This window comes from Cyprinus carpio, chromosome B3 (assembly GCF_018340385.1).
Source record: "Cyprinus carpio isolate SPL01 chromosome B3, ASM1834038v1, whole genome shotgun sequence".
NCBI classification, from domain to species: Eukaryota; Metazoa; Chordata; class Actinopteri; order Cypriniformes; family Cyprinidae; genus Cyprinus; species Cyprinus carpio.
In genome coordinates, this window is record NC_056599.1 from 22,155,987 (window position 1) to 22,180,414 (window position 24,428).

The 24,428-nt window shown below is 37.4% G+C and overlaps 1 protein-coding gene and 1 long non-coding RNA gene across 4 annotated transcripts; both read left to right on the plus strand.

Annotated features, from left to right (window-relative positions):
• The first annotated feature begins 3,190 nt into the window (after positions 1 to 3,190).
• Positions 3,191 to 18,805, plus strand: LOC109058792 (serine/threonine-protein kinase BRSK2-like). 3 transcript variants are annotated; one of them, XM_042720233.1, is made up of 17 exons: positions 3,191 to 4,537; positions 5,914 to 6,008; positions 6,395 to 6,480; positions 6,650 to 6,790; positions 7,472 to 7,588; positions 7,669 to 7,702; positions 7,822 to 7,890; positions 8,095 to 8,241; positions 8,759 to 8,790; positions 9,423 to 9,587; positions 9,868 to 9,965; positions 11,494 to 11,644; positions 12,635 to 12,695; positions 13,159 to 13,765; positions 13,846 to 13,894; positions 18,362 to 18,485; positions 18,596 to 18,805. In XM_042720233.1, exons 1-17 carry the CDS (start codon positions 4,450 to 4,452, stop codon positions 18,803 to 18,805), a joined length of 2,274 nt encoding a protein of 757 aa, XP_042576167.1. In that variant the 5' UTR covers positions 3,191 to 4,449. The 3 variants fall into 3 exon arrangements, with proteins under 3 accessions (XP_042576167.1, XP_042576168.1, XP_042576169.1); XM_042720234.1 differs by having other exon boundaries at positions 13,213 to 13,765; XM_042720235.1 differs by having other exon boundaries at positions 3,192 to 4,537; positions 13,483 to 13,765.
• LOC122136534 lies at positions 18,806 to 23,543 on the plus strand. The gene is made up of 2 exons (XR_006154203.1): positions 18,806 to 18,980; positions 20,114 to 23,543. It is a non-coding gene; the product is annotated as an uncharacterized LOC122136534 (long non-coding RNA).
• Positions 23,544 to 24,428: the final 885 nt, after the last annotated feature.

The following is a 24,428-nucleotide window of genomic DNA, read 5'->3' on the forward strand; positions in this document are numbered from 1 at the left end:
AACAGCTTTCATTAACTTGCTTAGCAGATCCTGTCTTGCCAAAAGTGACTTCTAATGAGCCCCTGTGGTTTTATTTATATACCAAAGTCCAAAACGTTAAGATGGATGCAGTGAAGTGGACTGTAGGCAAGGATTATGTAGGCTTCTGTAATGGGTTTAGGTGAAGTAAAGTAGGAGATTAAGCTTTCCAGTGTCACTAATACTCTAAACTCCTCACTTTGACTCGTTAAGAGGCACACAAATACACCCACCCAAATCACCAAGTGCACTCATCTCATCAGTCAATCAATCAGATCTTATGCTCATTCATGAGCTGATCTATTAACAAAGCTAGAAGTGTGAAGACTTGTTCTATAACCAAGAATAAAAATCCCCAGGGTTTGGACTACGCTCACACATGCTGGTTTGGTGTCATTTAAGCAGTACAAAACAAGAAATTCAAGCTAATTATCAATGCAAAAGTCTTGTCGCACCAATTTTACCGCTTGCATAAGCAGAGAAAATTTTGGGTGATGTCTCCATGAATCACTGCTCAAATGTGATCAGATCATGCAACAATCTCAACCAATATCAGAGCAAGTAGGCTGGGAAATATTGGACAAAGATTTTCCAAACTGAGGTTGGTGAACCACTGGGGGTTCATAAGGAAACTGGGGAGTTTCATGAGTTGATGAAAAGCTAGTCATTAATTAAATCATAAAAATATAAAATTATAACGTTTCAGAATTAAATAAAGAATAATTTAGAATAGCTATTTAGAATGAGACTTTTATTTTGTTTTTCAGAACCATGAACATTAAAAGTAACTCTTAAAGTAAATAATTTTGGTCAAAAAGGTCTGGTGAAAAACGGTTTAGAATCCCTAATCGAGATGATACCGGGAAATTGTGACTTCAGTGTGAAAACGTGGCAAAAAGTCTGTTGTAAATAGTTATTAAAGGGTTTACTTAAATCTTATTTCAGTAATCTTAAGGCGCTGTTTACTAAATAGCTTACAGACAAAAGGCTAATCACTCACCTTTCACGGTTTGCTTTATTTAAGATAGGCTAAATGTCTTTGTTGTTTTCATGCATATGAGTAGCCTAACACAAATTAAAATTATTAAAAGTGTAAAATGTGAAAAATAAATAAAACTGATTAGGCTACCTTATTTTTACGACCTAAATGCGTGACTTGTTACACTTATACTTACACCTGGCTTTACCACAGTTCCAGCCGACATCCTCCTGCGTCCTCCTCCATGCTGAGGAGAGATTTCGGTTGTCATAAGACTCTAAGAAAATAAAGGGAGTAGGGTGTGCTGCTGCCAGACAGGTAGGAATAGGGGATAACTTTCCAAAACTTTCCAAAAGGCATGTATGAAGGTCACTGAATGTGTTTGAAAACATCACGTGAGGGACGATATGAAAGTGCTGAGAGTTGAATATCCAGGCGAATCTGCAGGAATCACCTCTGTCTGCTGATCTCTGTCAGAAAACACACAATTAGAAACCCTGAATTTTATCAGCAGACGTGTAATCTTGTAATGACTCACTTAACATAACATAGGTACTTTAACGTAATATATGAACAGTTCGTGCCTAATATAGGGTAAGAGCTCAACGAGCTAGACTCTAAAGCAACGCCCCCTGCTGTCTAAAACTGCCTGATACAGATTGAAATAAAAGATACTCCCAGTATTTCGCTATGCCTAATGTTTTTGGGTGAGATTAAGAAATAAAAACCCCAACATAAATGCACATTTTATTGTTGGGAGATTTTTCGATAACTTCTTGCCTGCAGAACACGCCCTATGTGTTTGTCTCTGCCACCCTGTGTTCAAATAATTGAAAACTGTTGAATCTTTGACGAATTCTGTTCCTGTAAGTCGCTTTGGTTACAGTTTTTTACATTTTCATTTCTTTTTTCTTTTCTGCTCTAGCTTGCTCTGACACTCCAACAACAGAACCACACACCATTGAAAACTGTTGAATCTTTGACGAATTCTGTTCCTGTAAGTCGCTTTGGTTACAGTTTTTATACTAATAATAAAATAATAAAATCTTTATTTGACACTCCAACAACAGAACCACACACCAAATCTGCAAAACTATACACTAATTCTCGGCCTTTGCCTCATTTTTTAATTTCATAAAACACTTTGTGGAAAACACAACATACAATTCTCTGTGAAATACACAAAAATCTAACATGAATTACATTTCTTTTCAACTGCTTACACACATTTCAAAACATTGCCTCTTTTTTTTCCAAAACTTTACACACAAATGCAAGAATTGCACACGTCTCAAAAGCAAACATTTGCAAACACCTTTGCCATAATATTAAATCCTGTTAGATTTTTAGAGAAAAATAAGAATTATGAGAAAGTGAAAAAGTGACGTGACATACAGCCAAGTATGGTGACCCATACTCGGAATTCGTGCTCTGCTTTTAACCCATCCAAAGTGCACACACACACAGCAGTGAACACACACCCGGAGCAGTGGGCAACCGTTAGGTCACGACTTCCCCCATGATGGTGTGTGTGTGTGCTGTGTGTTGTGTTTTGCACAAAGTGTTTTATGGAATTGAAAACTGAGTCAAAGGCCGAGAATTAGTGTATGATTTTGAAGATTTGGTGTGTGGTTCTGGTGTTTGAGTGTTTCAGAAAGTGTGTGACACGTAAAGATTTTGTGTATTATCAGTTGGAAAAAAAAAAAAAACCCGCGTAATATTATGGCAAAGGTGTTTGCAAATGTTTCTTTGAGATGTGTTTGTGATATTTTGAATGCAGTGCTTCATTTTGCAAGAGATGTGAGGCATTCTGAATTTTGTGTGTGCAGTTCTTGTTTGTGTGTAAAGTTTTGAAAAAAAAAGACACACCTTTTAAAAAAATTTTAAAAAACAGCAATAATTTTTAAAAAAAAAGTCTGCTAAATGCATACATGAAAATGTAAAAAGAATGAAAATTACTATGCAAAAACCCAACTAGGCCCATCAAAGATATTCCTGCAAGCCTGTGACCGTCTTTTTTTTTCTAAAAAAATCCATAAAATATTATGATAACAAATTATCTGAAAATATGTACGGTATTTATCAAACAATTTACAGATGCTGCACAATGACAATAATGGGTTCAATAATAACGTGAGGGGCGGACGTGGGGTGGGGGGCTATGACGAGCATGTTCAGTGGGAATCGCGTGAGGGAGGGGACGCAAGCAGTGCAGAACCCGGATGCTGATGCTGCTCGTGTCGGATGGGGAGAAGCAATACAGGGCGAGTGAGAGCTAAAAAACAGAGAAAGGCCCCGCTGACAGAGGGACTGCTATCCTCGCGGCCACAAGGCAAGAGAAGCGAACGGATTAAAGCCAGGCGGCTCGAGAGGATGACTCCGCTCGCGGTGTCCGAGGCGACGGGAGGAGAGAGCGAGGAGATGCTGTGATGCGCCGCACATAGCCAGCGCGAGCGCGAGCGAGCGCGAGGGAGGGGAGAGGAGAGGGAGAGGACGCTCCTACGCTAGTTAAAGATGCTCGCTTTTTGACCAGGAATGTATTCCGCGCGAATAAAGCCAGGGATTTCTGCGCAAACACTATAGCTTGCAATAGCGCAATGCACTCTTGGATTAATTGACGGATTCATGTGACGGAAGACGCAGAGGCTTTCTTTCCCGAAAGGGTGGCTGTTTTCTCTCCCGTACAGTTCTCCCATATTTCCGGATGTGAGGCCTGGAAGATACCGTAGTTTATATCAGGCACGGGACGCTCATCCTTTGCATCCAAACATTTATTAAAACAAAACGAATCATTGTGAAGAGTCAGTGACAAAAGAAAGGGACTTAGAATAATACGCGTAAGGTGTCACAAACCGGATGCGCGGTTCTTTCGCAGAATAAATGTGGCCAAGTTTTTAATTAATAAATAGGTCAATTGCAGTTTGACAATAACGGGAGGCTACACGAATATTTATTTTAAAGATAAAAAACCGGCGAAAATAAACCGATGATTGAACCAGGCTACCTAATACCTAATGATCATAATCATTGTAGTGTCGTTCGCCGCTATTATCTGATCTAGTCCTAGTATCTTCCCTTATACTGACAGATTTAATCGTGTCCCCTCATCATTCTTCAAGCAGCAGCTGCAACCACAGGCCGTGCAAATCGCAATAACAGCTACAGTTTGGCGTGTAGGCTCGTCTGGACACGCATTTCTCTGTTCACTTTTGATATTTTCTAAAGGAACATGTTACCGATCCGTTTCCACGAAGTTTAAGGAGTCACGGCAGATGTTTGGGAGTAGGCCACGGCACTGACAGCACGCCTCAGCATCCCTGTGTCATCGCTCACCGTCTGTGATGTCTGTACGGCGGAGCTATTGCGTGAGCAGGACAGACGCCAGTGGATACATTGTGAGAATACACTGATTACCCCCTTTATATTGAGACACGAAACCGCGGTCGAACGAAATGTCCAGCAAGGAGTTGTCTGGGAGTCAGGCAGCTCAGTACGTCGGGCCCTACCGACTGGAGAAGACGCTGGGGAAGGGCCAGACAGGTAAGAGCATTTCCTCTTTGGTGAATGCATTAGAATAAATTCTGCTCTACTTCGCGCGTCTCATTAAAGAAGTAGCCTAATCTATTGAAAGGCTGGTTCGGCAATAACGTGGGTGCTTCAGCTGATGAAATGTAATGAGGCACGCGCAGGCAAGTGACAGTGTAAGGGCAGCGTTTGATGAAGGAAGATTATTTCATCTTTCTGGCGTTTTTGAGTCATGAGTGGCAGTGATTCATTCGTGCTGTTTCGAAACTTGAATGGGATTGCAAGCTGTTTTTTTTTTATTTCTTAATATATATGTTACTAGTACTTGAATTTGTTGTCTAATAGTGACTCAGTTTCTTTACTAACGTACATTAGATGCTAGTACTTTTCCTTGGCCTATCTATTTAATTATTTAAGGTTGCTAGTAGGCTACTCTTTTGCTATCCCATTAGAGACAAGTCATTGTTACTTGAATCTGTGGTTCAACTTGTCACTTTCTATTGTAGTGGAACCTATTAGGGTTTTACAAGTAACTGTTCAATAGGTTCTTACCAGTTACTTTTCCAATAGTTATATCTGTTCTCGCAGTTTTATTTGATATTATGAAAACTAGCAACTACAAACTGTTGTAACATTTATTTTTTCACTAGATACAGTTACTCTTTTTTTGTAGGCTGTAGGTGTTGTAGGTAATGACTACTGTAGTCTGCTACTTTAGTTCAATTAAACAAGTAACAACTTAAATACATACGAGGTCGTGTAATCATTAAGTACTAGGAAAACTTGACTTGATACTAGTAACTATAAGATGAATTTGCAACAAATTGCAGTTTGTTACCAGTAAGAATGAAACAGGTAAAGCGACTAATGAGTATCTGTAGTATACTAGTGTAAAAAGTAAAATGTAAAATAATTCCTATCACTATTAGATTGCTAGTAGCCTAATTAACAAATGTCATGTACACCTAGATACTAGTTATTAAGGTATAATAATGGCTTGCAACCGATCTGGTCTGAATGCAAAGGCCACTAAGATCCTGTTTGTTAGTACATTGTAAATAGGATATGAATGTTCACAAGAATGATATAGATCTACATACATTAAGAAGTAGACGATTTATGAGACTGTCTATATGAGCAGTATGTACTGGTGTTTTTAATGCTATTTTTTGGACTGTGCGTAAGTCAGTAGTGTTTTTGGTAGTGCTGCATTTTTCAGGTGTAATGGTTTGTAAATGGGAATTGATTACCTAAAATTGTGCTGTCTGAATGTTGCAGACATATGCTGTCTGCTTTTCAGACAAGTTACAAGCACGTCTCATCTGGATTTTAATGTTGTCCACTTTTTAAAATGCTTCTGTGAAGAATGACCATCTGTGTTCCTCTTGCAGGTCTGGTGAAGTTAGGAGTTCATTGTATCACAGGACAGAAGGTGGCCATAAAGATAGTTAACAGAGAAAAGCTATCAGAGTCTGTTCTTATGAAAGTAAGTTTTGCGTACTATGAATTTACAACGGAAATGTCTAAAAATTCTACAAGTTTTCCTCAGTCACCTCCTGCTTACGAAGCATTTTCTTATTTACAGTAACTCTTCAATAGCACAGCAGCTGCATAACTCCAACTGCTTTATTAACCACAGTATTTGCTGCATCTGCCCTAATGTTCTGTGCTAAAGAAATGCAAGACTCTTCCTGCTAAACCATTTTTGTCTGTGTCTACTGTCTGATTGTCAGACTCTTGTTAATATATTGACTATATTATTCACTTCTAATTGAAAGTGATCATCTTTGCTTGGTTATTTCCTTCATCAAAGTTGTTCCTTTTCCCTATTCAACTCTCATTCAGTGTTCCTCGCTCTCCCCGTTTCTGCAGGTGGAGAGAGAGATAGCTATTCTTAAACTAATAGAGCACCCTCATGTCCTAAAACTGCATGATGTGTACGAGAATAACAAATATCTGTAAGTACTGCTCTGTTTCTCCACACATCTGAAGCATGTCTGGCCTTGTCTCGTCTTGTCTAGACTTATTATTACATCTTGCATTCTCTGGAGGTGTGCTTGTGTGTACCATTTCATGTGCATCTATCTCTGTGCATTTGTTTCATAAATGTCTTTCTCATTCTCTCAGGTATCTAGTGCTGGAACATGTATCTGGTGGGGAGCTGTTTGACTACCTGGTAAAGAAAGGCAGATTGACCCCTAAAGAGGCTAGAAAGTTCTTCAGACAAATCATATCTGCTCTGGACTTCTGTCACAGTCACTCTATATGGTAGATGTCTCTTTTTACTTTTTTCTATTTAATGTGCGGCACACACAGATTCTTTTACAGGCACATTTTTTTCATAATATTTGTGCATAATCAGCATTCTGTAGATTATGTGGATGTGAGTTGGGATGACAACTTGCGGCCAAGTTATGAAGCCCAAGCTGACTTGCACAACCAGCACAACTGTTTTCAACATTGATAAGAAATGTTTCTTGAGCAGTAAAAAAATAAAAAATTAATTATAAATGAAATTAATGTTACACTAAAGAATGGAGCAATGACGCTGAAAATTCAGCTTTAACATCATAAGAATAAATTACATTTTAGAATAGATTCAAATTTCATTTGTAATCATATTTCTAAATATTACTGTTTCTACTGTATTGTTGATCAAATAAATGCAGCAGTGGTGAGCATGTTAAGAGACTTTTTCCCAAAACATTTAACAAATCTTACCAACCCCAAACTGTTGAACGGTAGTGATGATAGATGAAAAAAAAGTGAAGCATGTGTAAATGTGTTACAAAACTTGTGATTTATTCTTGTTACGTGTTCTGCAGGGTATGCAACACAAAAATAGGTTATTCTCACTCTGTAAAATAATTATGGTTTCCTATACATATGGAAAAATATTACAATACACAAAAATATATTACAATGTTGTCATTACATTTTTTTGTTTAGTCACAGAGATCTTAAGCCTGAAAACCTCCTGCTGGATGAGAAGAATAATATCAGGATTGCTGACTTTGGCATGGCCTCCCTACAGGTTGGGGACAGTCTACTGGAGACCAGCTGTGGGTCAGTAGTTTGTGTTTTTGTGCTTTTAATACTGTATTAATGAAGATGAAATATTAATGCTCTCTATTATGTATCTGCAGATCACCCCATTATGCATGTCCTGAGGTCATCAGGGTAAGGACAAAGCTCTTAGAGCAAAAGCACCATATGTTTTAACGTATAAGTCTCATAGATTCATATTGTACAAAACAGCCGGTGCTTATCTGTACTTAGTGTTTTTTTTTTATTCACAGGGAGAGAAATATGATGGACGTCGGGCAGATGTGTGGAGCTGTGGGGTTATTCTCTTTGCTCTGTTGGTGGTAAGAAGCTTGCTGCATCTTTTTTTTGTCATTTCCGAAATTCCACCCACTTTTAATATCTTCCTTGCATGCCTTATTAAAAATTAAATGGCTGGAAAATACATGTTTTATGTCTAAAATTTGCCATTGACTGTGTGCATATTGCACACTCTGCAGTCAGTTGCACTCAGAAATGTGTGTGAATTGTAACATATCACCTCACAGGGAGCGTTGCCCTTTGACCATGATAACCTGCGTCAGCTGTTGGAGAAGGTGAAGAGTGGAGTATTTCATATGCCTCACTTCATTCCTCCAGACTGCCAGGCTCTCCTCCGTGGCATGATTGAGGTCAACCCTGAGAAACGTTTCACGGTATGCAACACGCACGCAATGCACTTCTGTTTATATAGAAATTGCATGTACACTACCGTTCAAAGTGTTGGGGTTATTAAGAGGCTGCATTTATTTGATCAATAATACAGTGAATATATTATATTACATATAGCATATTACATAACATATTACAATTTAAAATAATTGTTTTCTATTCTATTTTATAATGTAATTTATTAAAATGTCATTACTCCAGTCTTCAGTGTCACATAATCTTTTAGAAATCATTCTTATATGCTGATTTGGTGTTTAAAAAAAATTCTTATTATGTTAAAAATAGTTACAGTTGTACTTCTTAGTATTTTTGTGGAAACTGTGATACATTTTTTATTTAAAAGAACATCATTTAAAAAAAATGTATACATCAATTAAATTCATTATAAATATCTTTACTGTCCCTTTTAATCAATTTAATGCATCCTTCCTGAATAAAAGTATTATCTTAGTGTATTTCCAAGGAATGTTTATGATAATTCTTGTGTTTTTCTTTTCTCAGTTGGAAGAAATACAAAAGCACCCTTGGTATCAGTAAGTATCATGTGAGGTACCTTAAATAGTTCAAAAAAGAAAATTGTTCACTGGATGTCATGCCATTTCAAACCTGTATGCTGTTATCACAAAAGGAGAATTTGATAAAACATTTGAGCAGCACTTTTTCATACATCAACAGTTTATAGTATGTCTGTCAAGCTCCAAAAAGCCTGTCAAGCTTGTTTTGTTCAACAATCAGACTGAATGTTGCTTTTAAAGAAAAATCTTGCCACCCTGTCTAGAGTTTAGCCAAATATCATCATCAACATCATCAAATGTCACGGGTTCTCAAACGTCTTATGATCAAACGTCATTAACATAATGGCTTGTGTTATATGTATGAGGAGAAATAACTTCAACTTGGGTCTACTCTTCACACAAAGCTATCATATGTCACCTGAGGACCTGGATTATAGCCTACGCATCATAAGAACCACTTTCATGGTGTTTTCTTTGTCTTTTTTTGGAACTTGACAGACAGGGTCACTGTGCAGTGCAAAAATTCACCTTCTGTGTTACACAGAACTATTCCAATAAAAGTGGATTTTATTTTATGTTGTTGCATGTAATGCCCACAATGTGCACTCCACACTGATTTGCTTGTGTGTCTTTGTGTCTTTCTGTCTCAGAGGGGGCAGGAACGAGCCGTGTCCAGAGCAGCCACCCCCGAGGCGTGTGTGTGTGAAGAGGATTCTGTCTCTTACAGATCTGGACCCTGATGTTCTGGAGAGCATGCACTCCCTGGGCTGCTTCAGAGACCGTGTCAAGCTCACCAGAGACCTGCAGTGTGAAGAGTGAGTCTGAACGTCTGTCTGTGTGCTCAAAACATCTCAGCCTGTAATTCAGAAACGAATAGTGCACAAACTCAAGATTTCAAGAATTTATACGTCAAACAAGATACAACTGACCATTAAGGGATGGTTCACTCAAAAAAAAAAAAAAAGATTTTACCCACTCCACTCATGTATGACTTGCTTTCTTCTGTGAAACCCAAAAGAAGATATTTTGAAGAATGCTTCTGTCAATACAATGAAAGTCAGTTTAGTCTTCTGACTTGCATTTCTCCCTTCCCAGAGAAAACCAGGAGAAGTTGATCTACTATCTTCTGTTGGACAGAAAAGAGCGCTACCCTAGTTATGAAGATGAACATCTTCCACCCAGAAATGATGTTGGTGAGTGAGCTTTTGCAGTTCAGGACTGTGTGTGTTGCTGTCATGTTCAAAGCTAGTCACCGAACACCATGAGAATAGCTGGTAACCTAGAAAGCACACTGGTGCTTTAGGCCTGAAAGTAAGCCAGTTTTATTTAAGGGCTCTAAGGCAAACGTCAGTGATTTGTAAATGTAACATATTGAGGGCTTGTTCCCAAAATAAACAGATCAAGACCAGACCAGAACTAAAAAGAGACTTCAAGGTGGAGAATCATCATCATTAGGAGGTTGACAGGGAAGTCGTAGCATGTGGTTGTTAGGGCAGCGTAGCGAGTGTGAGAGCAGGTGCTGCAGGTTGGATTGGAAAGGGATTTTCTAATGTATACAGAACAAATGAGTCAAAAGTTGTCCATCTGGCATTGATGCCAACATGATTTTTGACATTTTCCATTTACTTGCATACATTTTGTTTATTAAGAGGCGTATTATTTGTATGGTATGTCTCTCCCTGATAGGGCTACACAATTAATTGAAATAATGAAAATAAATTCACTTTAAAAAAAAATCAAAAAGTCGCACTGAGAACAGCAACAGTTTTTTTACATTTATGTAAATGTAAACATTACAAGCATTTTTAGCAAAAGCTTGAGGGTTTAACATGTGAAAGTAAAGAAATTAGGATGGAAATATATTACCAGAGAAATACATTGAAATAATTAAAAATAAGCTAGTAACAAACAATAATATAAATAATAATAATAATGGTTATTATTACTATTATTCACATTGAATAACAACAGTATGAATGTAAAGTGGACTGAGCCAGTTTCAACTGAAGCTGACTAAAGAGATTTGAGTTCCCTTTACAGTAGGTTTCAGGTACAACATCAAAATGAAGAGAATTGATTTTTTAATAGTTTTTTTTTTTTCACTCAGTACACTTTTTTTGTCATTGAAATAGTTATTTTGCTGGCTCTTTAGATGAGTTTGGGACATTTTGGAGAAAAGCTTATAATTTTGTAGTTTTTGCACACTTTATTTAAATGTAATTTTAGTCCCTTTTGCTTCAAAATCGAAGCTGCAACAAACTGTAAGATGTTCAATGTTTATTGTATCACAGTGCACATCTGACAGAATCTTGCCAAAATTTGAGAAAATATTTGCAATCAGATTGACTAAAATGTGCAACCCTAATGTGTTAGTCCATCATTTCACTATCATGCCATGAATCATCTCTCACGCAGCACGCTGTATCCAGGTACAATTGACCCTATTGCTTAGAAGCTTTCTGTCTCTCATCAAGACATTGAAAAGGACTTCTTTTTCAGCTTCTATGCTAATTTCCCTTCTAACACTGTAATACAGATAATATGTGCTGTGCAGTTCAATATTTTATATATAGTTATATATATATATATTTATATATAAAACAAACCTTAGATTCCATCATGGATATAGTAAGGTTTGTAATGTGTCTTGTTCATGAAGAGCACACAGTAGATGTTTGTGTTACAGTGGGTGTGTGTGTATTGTTGTGGTTGTGTGATCAGATCCTCCCCGTAAGCGGGTGGACTCGCCCATGTTGACCCGTCATGGGCGCTGTCGGCCGGAGAGAAAGAGTCTGGAGGTACTGAGTGTGACAGAGCAGGGCTCTCCAACACCTCCCCGCAGAGCACTGGATACCTCTGCACATAGCCAGAGGTACATGCCAACTGTTTGATAACTTTGTACTAACCTTCATCTGAAAGTCAAGCTTGATGTTCCACACTTGTCCTCTGTTCAACTTCAAGTGCCTTTCAAAAAATGCAGATAAAAAATGGGTAAATTCACTGATGACCTGCACAACTTTGGTGTGATAGGCTTAGATTTAGCACGAAAATGTTTTTACCAATAAATATTGCACCTTTAACCATGCACTCTTGTGCATTTATTTTTTTCTACATAAGCTAGACTCATTATAGATGGAACTTATTCCCAAAAAAGCTGTTTGACTCTCATAATTTAATTGAAAAGAAATGTTTGTATGCATGTTCTATTGATCAATAATCATGGCAGCAGTGAAAAGGAATTTTACATGATACACAACAGGTTTTTTTTATGTGTACAAACAGGAAGTACTAGCAAGTGAAAACATTCTTCATCTGAGGCAATTACTGTATAAATAATGTTGTTACTAAGTGAAAGCTAATGATACAAAATTAAAGAAACTGAAATCAAATGTATGTATTACGTTTAGGCATCATAGAGCTTGGGAAAAACAGCGGGTATTATCTTATTTTCTTTCATGTTGTTTTTGGACCACGTAAAAGCTAAATGATGGTTGTGATTAAGATAAATTGATTGGTCAGTGACACCAAAAAAAGTTTTTAATCTTCCACAGCTAGTACGACAAAGCACCTAGACTCTTGTGAATGCCAGCCATTGCTGGCCCCGTCTCTCATATTCAAAATGAACTTGCGGTTGCTGCATACCATGTAAAATATTCCTAATTCATAATACAATGACCAAATGATCAAAAATATATATCCAGAAACACAGAGTAGAGCATGCAGATGAACAGCACTATGAGTTGGTGCTAGTAAATTCCCTACTAAGACTTTTACTCACACTAGAGGTGTGTATATGTAAGATAATGAACATATCCATGAACATGAAGGGATGTTTGACTGATATGTCCTGGTGTTCTGACAGGTCTCGGTCAGTTAGTGGAGCTTCAACCGGCCTCTCATCCAGTCCCCTCAGCAGCCCCCGAGTAAGTGACTCCACACCTTTAACTGATATTGGATAAGAAGTGAAATACTACTATGTAGAGCTCATTTTACAATGGTGAAAGGTTTAATGCTTGTTTTTGATATTGTGCTATGAATAGCAAAACTGAACTGGATTCAGTTGCTCTTTTTATGTTCATCTATCTCATACTGTCCTCATACTGGAGTCATTATCCACACCAAACACACACACACAAATGTTAAGAGCTTGTTTTGACTTGCATTCTGCACCTTAATTAATGACCTAACAATCATTACTAATTGATACTAGATTTCACTTGCATCTCGAAAGAGCTTTGCATCATTTTCCTAACTCTTCTCAGTTAATTGTAATGTTAATAATCATATACCATATCTTTCATTAACGCTCATGACCATTGCTGTGTCCATCTCTCCATTCCTCTTTCCCCTCTCCATCCTTCTGTCCTTTCTCTTCCTACCTGTCAGAGCCCAGTTTTCACTTTCAGCCAAACTGAAGTCACCTCTGCTTCCACCACCCAGTCCAAAGACCCCAAAGCAGGAAGTTCGACCACAGCCCGGGTGTCCCAACGCGTTCCTGACCAAAAAACCCAGACCTTACCCTCAAAAGCAGCCTCTGACCGTCCCCACCTGCAGTCTATGAAGTCACTCTCCCACTGCAGACTCCCTCCGTCTCCCTCGCCCTCCCCCTCTCCACTCCTGTCCCCCATCCCTCGCTTCTTCTTCCCTGCTCCTTCTGTCCTGAAGTCTGTCACTAAGACCATCTATCCTAACACTTCCCATGTGTCGCAGGTCACCCCACAGGGCTCCCCACTCCCCACCCCTCTGGGGACCCCTGTGCACCATCCCCAGCACCCCCCTCCCACCCCGCCCTCCTCCTCCTCGTCTTCTTCCTCCTCACGAGCTGAAGGAGGTGGTGGTGTGGGCGGTGGTTCCATGTCCTTAACCCCACCCTCCAGTCCTGGGGGAAGTGGTGGAATGGCTGCCAGTAGTTCAGCCCACTGGAGGACACGCCTCAACTCCTTCAAGAACAACCTGCTGGGTTCGCCACGCTTCCACCGCCGAAGGCTACAGGGTGAGAGGAGCATCGCCTTAGTATTGCTGTCATTGAGTTAAATATCATTGTAACATTTTTTTTTAAATTTGTTTCAATAGTTCCTACGTCAGAAGATATGTCCAGTTTAACTCCAGAGTCCAGCCCAGAGTAAGTATTTAGAGGAATAAATCAGTATTAAAAACCATTAGTATTTTCACCAAAAAAAATGGTTTTAAAACAGTTATTTCTATCTTTTTCTGTAGTGTGTAAGAAGGGAATATCAGTTTACATTTACAAACATTGCAAAAATTTCAAACATTCATTTTGCCGTTAATCGAAATAATCCAGTGAGATTTTTGTTTGTACACGGAGTCTGACAACAGCCACAGAAAAGCTACAAAGAAAAGATTTCCAGAGTTTTCATTGACCAACGTAAATGTATTTTGTTTCTTTTGACGGCTGCTACACATTCCAAAAAAGTTGGGACAGAGGCAAAATAAAATTGAAAAGGTTACAGAATATCCACGTTAAACTGTTTTGAAACAGTTGACAGTGAGCAGGTGAAATGGTAATAGGTCAGGGTATATGTTTGGGTATAAAAGGTGCATCTCAGTCTTTGCAAGTAAAGCTGGATCATGGCTCATCACTTTAGCCGCGTTTCCACCACTGGAACTTTACCGAGGAACTAGGGACTTTGGGCTGGTACTCGGTGTGTTTCCACCACAGGAACCAGGATCTAAATAAAGTTCCGCGTAAAAAAATGCCCGTCAGAAAGTCCCTGCTGGTGAGGTAGTACCAGAGCCCGTCTAGACATTCTCTGGTAGTACTTTTTCAAAGTTCCGGAACTTTTGGAGATGGGAATTGGGTGCTGAGCATGCTGATTGGTTGAGTTTATGCATCATTGTGATTTCAACCACCATTTATTTGGATCATTTTCTAAATATTACTGTTACAGTGTCATGAAATGTAATTTTAAAAGTATTTCAGGTGAGAATGTAGTTGTTTAAAACTCAAATCTGCGGTTTATTTATAAAGACAGCGCCTATTTAAAAATATGTTTCGCCGATTTCGGAGACGGTCAGCTCCACGCGATCAGCGGGAGCTCATTGTTCATGTATCCACCTAGAGCACTCTCAACTCAGCTAGACCTTCTGACATTTGCCGCTGGCTCTGATGTCTCTTTAACAGGTAATCTTTGGTCTGTATTCAATTTATCTATATGTTAAAATGAAAATAAAAAGAGGCAATTGATATAATATTTAGTTTCATTGTAATGGTCTATATATATACACATTTCCCTGAACTAAGTACATTTCTGCGGCTATTATTATGTTTAAATGAAAATGAAAGGAGGCAGTTGTATTTCATATCATATTTCGTTTTATTGTAAATATACAGTGAGGCCAAGGCGAGTTGACTGATGTTATCAAGTACGCTGCTGTTTGCAGAATTACCGGATTTGCGTCGTCGCGGACATCACACTCCCGAGTTGAATGCGCAAAGTCCGAACTACCGAGGATGCAAGTCTGAAATTTGCGTACTTTGTATTGAGAAACACGTGCAGACCTATGTCACCAGACTATTTGCCTAATCTTCCCGGTACTTTAGACTGCGGTGGAAACGCAGAAAGCAACAGGTCTGTGGGGGAAAATAGTTCCTGGGGAAAAAAGTTCCTGGTACAGTTGTTCCGGGTAATTTCGGTGGAAACATGGCATTTGTTACAAATTTCACAAGAGAAGTGTCAAACAAATCAAAAATCACATTTCACAATGCAAAATTGCAAAGAATTTAGGTCTTTCACCAACTACTATACGTAATATTGTGAAAAGATTCAGACAATCCAGAGAAATCACAGGAAACCTCAGTTGAATGTGCTTGACCTTTGAACCCTCAGATGGCATTGCATAAGAAACTGTCATGCTGCAGTGTTAAATATAGCCACATGGGCTCAGGAGTACTTCAGAAAACTGCTGTCACTTAACACAGTCTCCTGCTGCATTAAGAAATGCAACTTGAAACTCTGTTACTCTAGGAGAAAGCTTTACATCAGTTCTATGCAGCGGTGCTGCCCGGTTCTCTGGGCCAGAGCTCATCTCAGATTGTCAAAAAGACAAAAGTCCAAAGGGAAAATCCAGACTTTCATCAGCGACAGAAGCAAAAGCAGAGCAAAGAACATGGGTGACTGGAATATGTGCGAAGGTACTATTGACATGGAGGCAATATTGGAGTTTTACAGAGAAATATACTGCCATTAAGATGATGTCTTTCATGGGAAGTCCATGGTTATAAGATCAAGACAATGCCAGCTCTCATTCTGCATGTGCTACAACAGCGTGGTTTCATAGTGACAGAGTGAATGTGTTAGACCGGCCTACCTGCAGTCCAGATCTGTCTCCAATTGAAAATGTATGACCAGTCATGAAAAGGAGAATCAGACAATGACGATCACAGACTGCTGAGCATCTGAAGTCTTGTATCAAGTGAGACTGGACAAAAATTTTGCTTGCAAAACTTTAATAATTAGTTTCCTCAATTCCCAAACAATGAAACATTGTAATTAAAAGGACAGTTGATGTGACACAGTGTTCAACATGCCTTTGTCCCAACTTTTTTGGATTATGTTGCAGCCAACAAATACAAAATTTGTTCATATTTACAAAATAAAATGTATCAGCCAGAGAGAAAGACCACTGAAAGTTGGTCAGTGAAAACATCTTTGTACTTTTGTCAATTAAATAAAAGTTAAAGTGAATGAACAAATCACAGATTTTTGATTTTATTGCATTTTACAAAATGTCCCAACTTCTATGGAACTGGGGTTCTACCTTTGGATTACCTTCACCATTATCTCCATGTTAACCATTAAAACAAACAGTTATTTAATATAATATAAATTAAAGAAACAAAACAAAGGTGAACTAAAATGTAAAATACATTAGCCTTACGAAAAAGAAGTTTATTCAAGTGTGCTATTAGTATACTTCTTTTAAAGTAAAAATAGGAAAGTATGCTTTTAGTTGACTTTTTATGCACTTAGAAATGGGCTTTATGTACTCCTCAGAAATATACTTAAAATGACATTTAAGTATACTTGACTTATACTTACAAAAAGTCTAAATATATTTGAGCTATACTTGTGCTCCTAGAATCCGTGTTTTCATTATTATACGGTAGAGGGCGCTAGTACACATTCTGCACAGAATTTCCAAAAAACACAAGTGAAGATGAAAAAAAGAAACAACAGATGCTAACACATGTAATCTAACACGATCATCTGACATGAAACAGCATCAAAACTGTAACGTTATGGAATAAAATATCTACCGATGAAGAAGTAATAATTACAGTCAAGCTTTGGGGTGTTGATCGACTCCATCTACATTTTGATTATCATTCTGAATCCAATTCATAGTCTTTTTTAAGCTTTTTGTTCAAAATGTTATTTCTTTATTTTTTTATGAAACTTACCCACATTAAAGTGTTTAAAAAAAGAATGCATGAAGCTAGAATAAAATGTTTTTGTTTATAAGTAGATACCCTGTTCTTTCTTTGGATGTTTTGTATGTTCAGATATTTATATAACAAAATATATACAAATTAAAACCTAAATAGGGACATAGTAGTTTACTTGAAGTATGATGTAAAGTTCACTTAAAGAAAACTTATGAGTATACTTGCAGTATAAAACTAATAAACTAGTAGTTTACTGAGACTATACTTCAAAGTGTACAAAGTATTTAATTAGTAAACTATCAGTATACCTATAAATTCACTTTTAGTATAATTGCAGTACAAACTACAAACATAGAGGTAAACTAGTTGTGTACTCAAAGTTTGCTACTGTTATACTTAAAGTATACTTAAAAGTATACTTTTATATACTAGAATGTGGGCCAATTTAGTTCCAAGGAGTATTGAAACAGTACACTTACAAGTATACTACTAGAACACTGATATTTGTATACTTTCTACATAAAGTATACTTAAAAATATACTTGAACTTTACATAAATATACTTAATAAAATAAACTTGAAGTATACTACTTTTTGGTAAGGGTAGATGAAAAGTTAAATGTAAAAAAATAACTTAAGTGAAAATATACTATTTGTAGTATTATATACTATAGTACATAACACTGAAATTACATAGTACATTATAATGTGATACTTAAATTCACTTGGAGCATTTAAAACCACTGGTTTTAATTTTTTTGTGTTTAATTTTACATTAATTTACACAAAGTAGAATTTTAATATTAGTCATTTATTGGTTATCAGCCATAACATGAAAACAGTTACTGAATTTTAACATCAGTGCATTTTACATAAGCAATGTGTCATACGTTCAATGTTGCTACAGCAAAAACCTGCTCCTATTATTTTGTGTTTGTTCTGAAACTTTTTCAGCATATCTGACTACTTTTCCCTGAATGTGTACAGTTCTAGGAATGAGGGCAGATGAAGGAGAAGACTGTATTTTCAAAGATAACATTCTTATATAACCAAATAATCCATTCATGATGTTAAAAAGTCCCTAATGTGTATTCTGTGTAGAATGAGAACCATGAAACAGTAACAATAATGTGTAATATATTTTGTGTATTTATCTGCATTTATTTTAATATTTTTCTATAGGCTGGCAAAGAAGTCGTGGTTTGGAAATTTCATCAGTATGGAGAGGGAAGAGCAAATATTTGTGGTGATCAGAGACAAACCACTAAGCTCCATCAAGGCTGATATTGTCCATGCCTTTCTATCAGTTAGTATATTTTTAATGTTAGGTGTTTGCTTTCCTCTTCACTTCAGATAAGCTTTGTTCATTCTCTTTTGAAGATTCAAACTTTGATGTACATCTCTGCTCTCCTCTAGATTCCCTCCCTGAGTCACAGTGTCATCTCTCAGACAAGTTTCCGGGCGGAGTACAAGTCCTCCGGAGGTCCATCTGTCTTCCAGAAACCTGTCAAATTTCAGGTTGACATCGCCTTCTCTGAAGGAGAGAGAGAACGAGAGAGGGAGAAAGAGAGAGAAAGGGAGGGAAGGAGGGAGACTGGCATCTACAGCGTCAAGTTATCACTATAATCATGTTCATAAAAAGACGAGAGAGCCAGTGTCATGAGTCTGTGCTAGCTGTCATTTCTACAGATGTGATGATATTGTTTTTCAGGTCCTAGTCGCAGGTTTAAAAGAGTGGTAGAGACCATTCAAGCTCAGCTTCTCAGTACACATGACCAGCCCTCTGTGCAGGCGCTTACAGGTGAATGTTACACGCTACACTTCCACTCAAAAACATATAATCATACACAATAAATTAAATGTTATCATATAGTTTAATTCATTTTAATTTAGTTTTTGCCACATTTAATCTTATTATATATTTTTTGTATTATTTACAGGGGTGCACACGTGCGCATGTGCAACCAAAATAAAAAATGCGCTGTGTAAATAAGTTCAGACCGCTCATTTGCATACCGCACTTGACAGCTGTTAATGCACAATTACCATTTTAGATGGACAAACTGTAATACTGTATAAGATTTCTATTCAAACTGAAAGCATAAATCTAGGCTTACTTCCAGCAACCCACCAAAATGAAAGCTTGCTGATTTTAAGTTTGAAAATGATGAACATTCATATAATGTATAAAAAAGTCAATATTAGCATTTTATTTTTAAGTTTACTTTAAAACAATTTTATTTTTATTTAATATTCTCTTTTTATTTTAAAATATAATAGCATTATCACATTTTATTATTATTTTTTTTATTTTATTTTAAAAATCTAAATAAAGTGCAATTATATTATTATCATCACTATTATGAATAAATTTTTAAATAGTTATATTTAATGGGTCACACTATGTGCACTGTGAGGACCAAACCAAATGTCCCGGTGCTCTTATGAGAACCAGGCTGCAAAAAAAACTTATTTGCACCCCTGATTATTTGTGTACATTAGTTTTTACTCTAACATTTCAAGTTTCAGCTTAGTAGTATATTTTTTTAAAGTTAAGTTTTCATATTTAAGGGCAGCCAAAGTTTATTGGTATAATTAAAAATAAAAAAATAACATTGTTAAACTTTATTGTTAAATAAATATCCAGTGGCATTTTCATGCATAATGCAGGAAAAAGGTGAAGGTTTTGCATTTTATGTATCAAAATCTAAAAGTAAAACTCATTTGTTGCCATTTTTAGTTTGGTTTTATAGATCTTTTATCTTATTTGAATTTTTATTAGTGAAATGTGAAGGTTTCACATTTTAATATACCATGTATCAAAAGCTGAACTTAAAATTCATCTCTATTTTTGATTTTAGTGTAGTTTTATTTTTATTTCAATTAACAAAAATGTTTTCATTCCCTCATGTTTTCTGTTTTTTCTTCTTCCAGATGAGAAAAATGGGCTTTCGTCTCGCCCACCCAGCACACCGACCCGACAGAACTCTCGTCGCTCGGAGGGCGGAGGTGATCGCGGTGAGCGAGCAGAGCGCAGCGATCGAGGAGAAGGGAGCAGTATTGGCGGTAGTGTGAGTGTACTACAAAGAAAGGGGTCTGGGAAGGATAAAACTCGCCTCCTGTCCTCAAATGGGACACAGTCTCAACCCTAAGTGAACTAATCAGAAAAGCTGTCGAGTGGGTGGGAACAATCCCCGCTCTTGATTCCCCCCAGACACGACTCCCTCATAGTCCATCTGCACAGTACACAACAACAGGTATACTCAGCCTTGATTTTCACATCACTAGCGGAAACCCTGGGATCCAACTGCGACAATAGGAGAGTCAGGAGTCTATCCACATGGAAGTGTTCTTACATGAAAATAATTATCTGATGAAAAAAATTACGATCACTTATCCTTGTTAGGAACAAAGGATTTGAAAAATGGAAGCAAGATGTATGGCTTCATATAAACCCCAGCTATAAATTATTTCATACACTACAAACAAGGAGATTGACATCCGGTGGACATCCAGTGACCTAATAGCAACAAACAATACAAGGAGGAACAAACACCAAGTGGGACAGGAAAGAATGTCTCCAAAACTTATCTTCATCCTCATTATCATCATCATCATCATCCTCATTATCATAATCAATGATCCATCAGAAAATCACAGTGAGCTGTTTGAGGCAGAGAAAAGCAAAGATTGTGGGAAAAAGTGGGAAGTTCTCCATTCTTAACACCACTTGGAGAAAAAAAAAAAGGATTTCTAGAACACTATGTAAAGAAAAGAATAGGGATTTTTAGAACGGCGATCTAAATATTGTAACACAAGTCCTGTGACTATACCTTCGTGAGCTGAGGACGGATTATGCCTTTAGTGAGATATTACATGTTGAAGATATAGGCTATGTTAAACACTGATTGTTCAAGCTTGTGTTGTAGATCCTGAACTCTGTGATATGTTATAGAGTTAAAATCAGTCAGTGTCAGATATACAGTGGAGAGCTGCCCACTGGAAGCTACAGTTGGCAAAATTGGCCAGTTTTAAGTCGCAGTTCTGAAAGTATCTCAGATCCACCCCACTTACTAAGCAGGGCACTGAGGGATGAGCAGGCATTTCCTATGACATGTTCACACAGAGAACGAACAAGAGGAACAAAATAGCCAGTCACTCCCTTGTGTCATACAAAGAGACAGCGTGAGAAAAAATGCAAAAGCCTCCACCATTTTCTCATGTGATTCCTGGTAGAACTTCCATCATAAGTAGAAGTCCAAAAAAATCTTTTTTTGCTTTCCATTTCAATATTTATATTGTATTTTTGAGCTGAGATGTGAAATATTTCCATCAACAAAATGAAGTGAATGTCAAAAAACAAAAATATAAATATTTTACATTTTAATTAATTTAAAGATATTTATTTCAGTGAATATTTATTTATTTATTTATTTATTGGATTAATGTTGAGGCTGGTAAACTCAAAATGACATGGGTGAAAAAATTACCAATTTAGAAAATGGCAGAAAACTTCCTATTTCTATCTGTTCCCAAATATTTGATATCAATGCTGCAAATGTCCTTTTAAAAACCATTTGAGTAGCCTTCGTTTACCCATTTCATTTTCATTTCTTTTTCAATAAAAAAGAAGCAAACTCCCAAAGGAGAAAGCTGGAGAACAACTTTGAAAAATCATCCAAGCAATGACTCCATGCCTTGGACGTCTCCCACGGGGAAGAGACTTCAAAACCCTCCAGGATGTATGACGTAAAGACTGAAGTGAACCTTACAGAAGCAGAGGAACAAAACAGAGGGAATGAGAAGAAGGCCCGCTGTGTTTACTCTTCATCTTTGAGAATGTTACCCAGACGAGAGCCCAAAGTTTCGGACTCGTGCGTACTGGGCCAGCCCTTCGTACAAAATGCGAGCAGTATTCTTTTTTCACACACGCACACACATCCAAACACACACACACACACGAAGAAGACTCTCCTTCTCAAAACTGACAATATGAAACAAAATGAATGATAACTGGACTTTGAAACTGGAATGCACTGTCCTAAAAAGAGAATTGTATTCAAACAAATAGTTGTCCCTTTCCTTGCCCACCCACTGGAATCAATGAAGTGCTCTCTTAAGTGCAGACTCAGGATCAGTGGGGCTTTTTAGCTCATTACATTTGTGAATGGGGGGGAACCTGATCCTGAATATCCACTTAAAAGCTCTTTCTCCAATGAGCCTCTGCCCTGAAGCCCAGAATCTGACCATAATGCTCCACTCTCTCTCTCTCTCTCTCTCTCTCTCTCTCTCTCTCTCTCTCTCTCTCTAGTCCACTCTTTTCCTGATGCAAGGAGCACTAAATGCAAAGCAAGGTTTTGCTCTGGTCCTCCCTCTGCCACCATCCCGCAGCCATCACATACACTCCTGGCAAAAAATAGTATAGCGGAAGACTAAGCTTCGGAAGGTTCAGACATCGAGCAGCTCCTGCATCATCCTGAATTGATTTTCCATAGCACATTGAATATATTTCACTACTGTTGAATGTTTAGGCGCATCGTTCATTAGATATGATATGGGGTACATTCTTATTTTAGTACACTCCAAATGCCTTAAAGCCACATATACAAAACGGTCAGCATGTGCGCTCTCAAACATACCCGGTCACTTGCAGAGGCAGAGAAAACACCAGAGCAAAACCCTGAAGATGTTCTTTGTTCAATTCTGTTAGTTCTCAGGCAGGGTAAGTCTGGGAGTGTGCAAATACAGACTGTCTGGGCACCAGCTCTGAGTGAATGTGAAATACACTCCACATGCTTTCTCTGTGTTCATGACACTCTCCTGCTCTATGTGTCCATCCTCTCCTCCTCCTCCCTTTCACATTATGCACTGAATGATATTCTGTTTTTGTTTCTCGCCTCACACATACAGCACACGTATCACATTTCAATATGTATCGTTAGTCTTCACTTATTTACCATACATTATATACCTCGTCCTGCTCCTGCCTCCCAATCATAGAATTATACTTTAGACCACCCCCTTCCCTTTCCTCTCATTATATACATACACCCTGCCTGCCCCCAATGTATGCTCCCCCTCCCCCCGTCTCTGTTCATTGTAAACAGAAAATATTACTCATATCTTCATTCTTTATCCATTCTATATTCACCTGATGGTTATTGATTATCTTTGTCGTCATTACTGATAACTCCTCTTAAGATTGTAAAGCTGTACTCTTTCTTCCCCGTCGCGCACAGTAGGAACTTTTTTCGTAAGAAATGCAAGTCATTAAATTGGAGGGAAAAAAATAATGATGAGAAAATAAATGTCTGTGTAATAATTCAAAAAATGAAAGTGCACTATTATTATTGCCTGTGATAAAGAACAATAAACAATACAAAAAAAATCTGTGCCATTATGTTTCCTAATTACCTTGTTTTGCTCCTCATTTAATTTGTTAACAATATTTCTGTTGTTCTAATATATGCATCATTTCTATATATATTATTGTAAAGTTCTGATTGAGACGTTAGACATTTGGATCCATCTGCAGGGTTTTAATAGACAAAAACATGGTAATAAACAGGCATGGGTCAAAACAGGGGCAAACAGGTATAATCCAAGAGCAGGCAAAAAGAGTAATCCAATAAGCAATCCAAGATCAAAATACGTAGGCAAGGCAAGACAGAAACTAGATAGTATAACACGTTAACAGGCTAAACAATAACCAGCGATGTGTGCAACTTTTATAGTGTTCCTGATATGAAACTGGTGTGGTGCAATAATGAGTTCCTAGGCAGGGGTTTATGGGAAATGGAGTCCAGAGAGAACCAAGACAAAACCCCTTGTCGTGACAATTATAACAACATTTTTGTTGTTATTATATTTACAGTGCTGCTTGAAAGTTTGTGAACCCTTTACAATTTTCTAGGTTTCTTCTTAAATATGACCCAATTCATCATCAAATTTATCCACTAGTCCTGAAAGTAGACAAAAAAAAAAAAAAAAATATTCAAACAAATGAGAAAAAAAAAATTCTTTGTAATTTATTTATTGAGAAAAAATACCTAGTTTTACATTTCTGTGCAGTGCAAAAGTATGTGAATCTCAATGATTAGCTGTTAAATTGAGGGTGAAATTAAAGTCCATCTGTTCAGAGGTGTTTTCAAACAATGGAATGACTGCCAGGTCTCATTGTCTGCCCTGTTTTATTTAAAGAACAGGGATCTATGAAAGTCTGATCATGTTTGCGGAATTGAATCTTGGC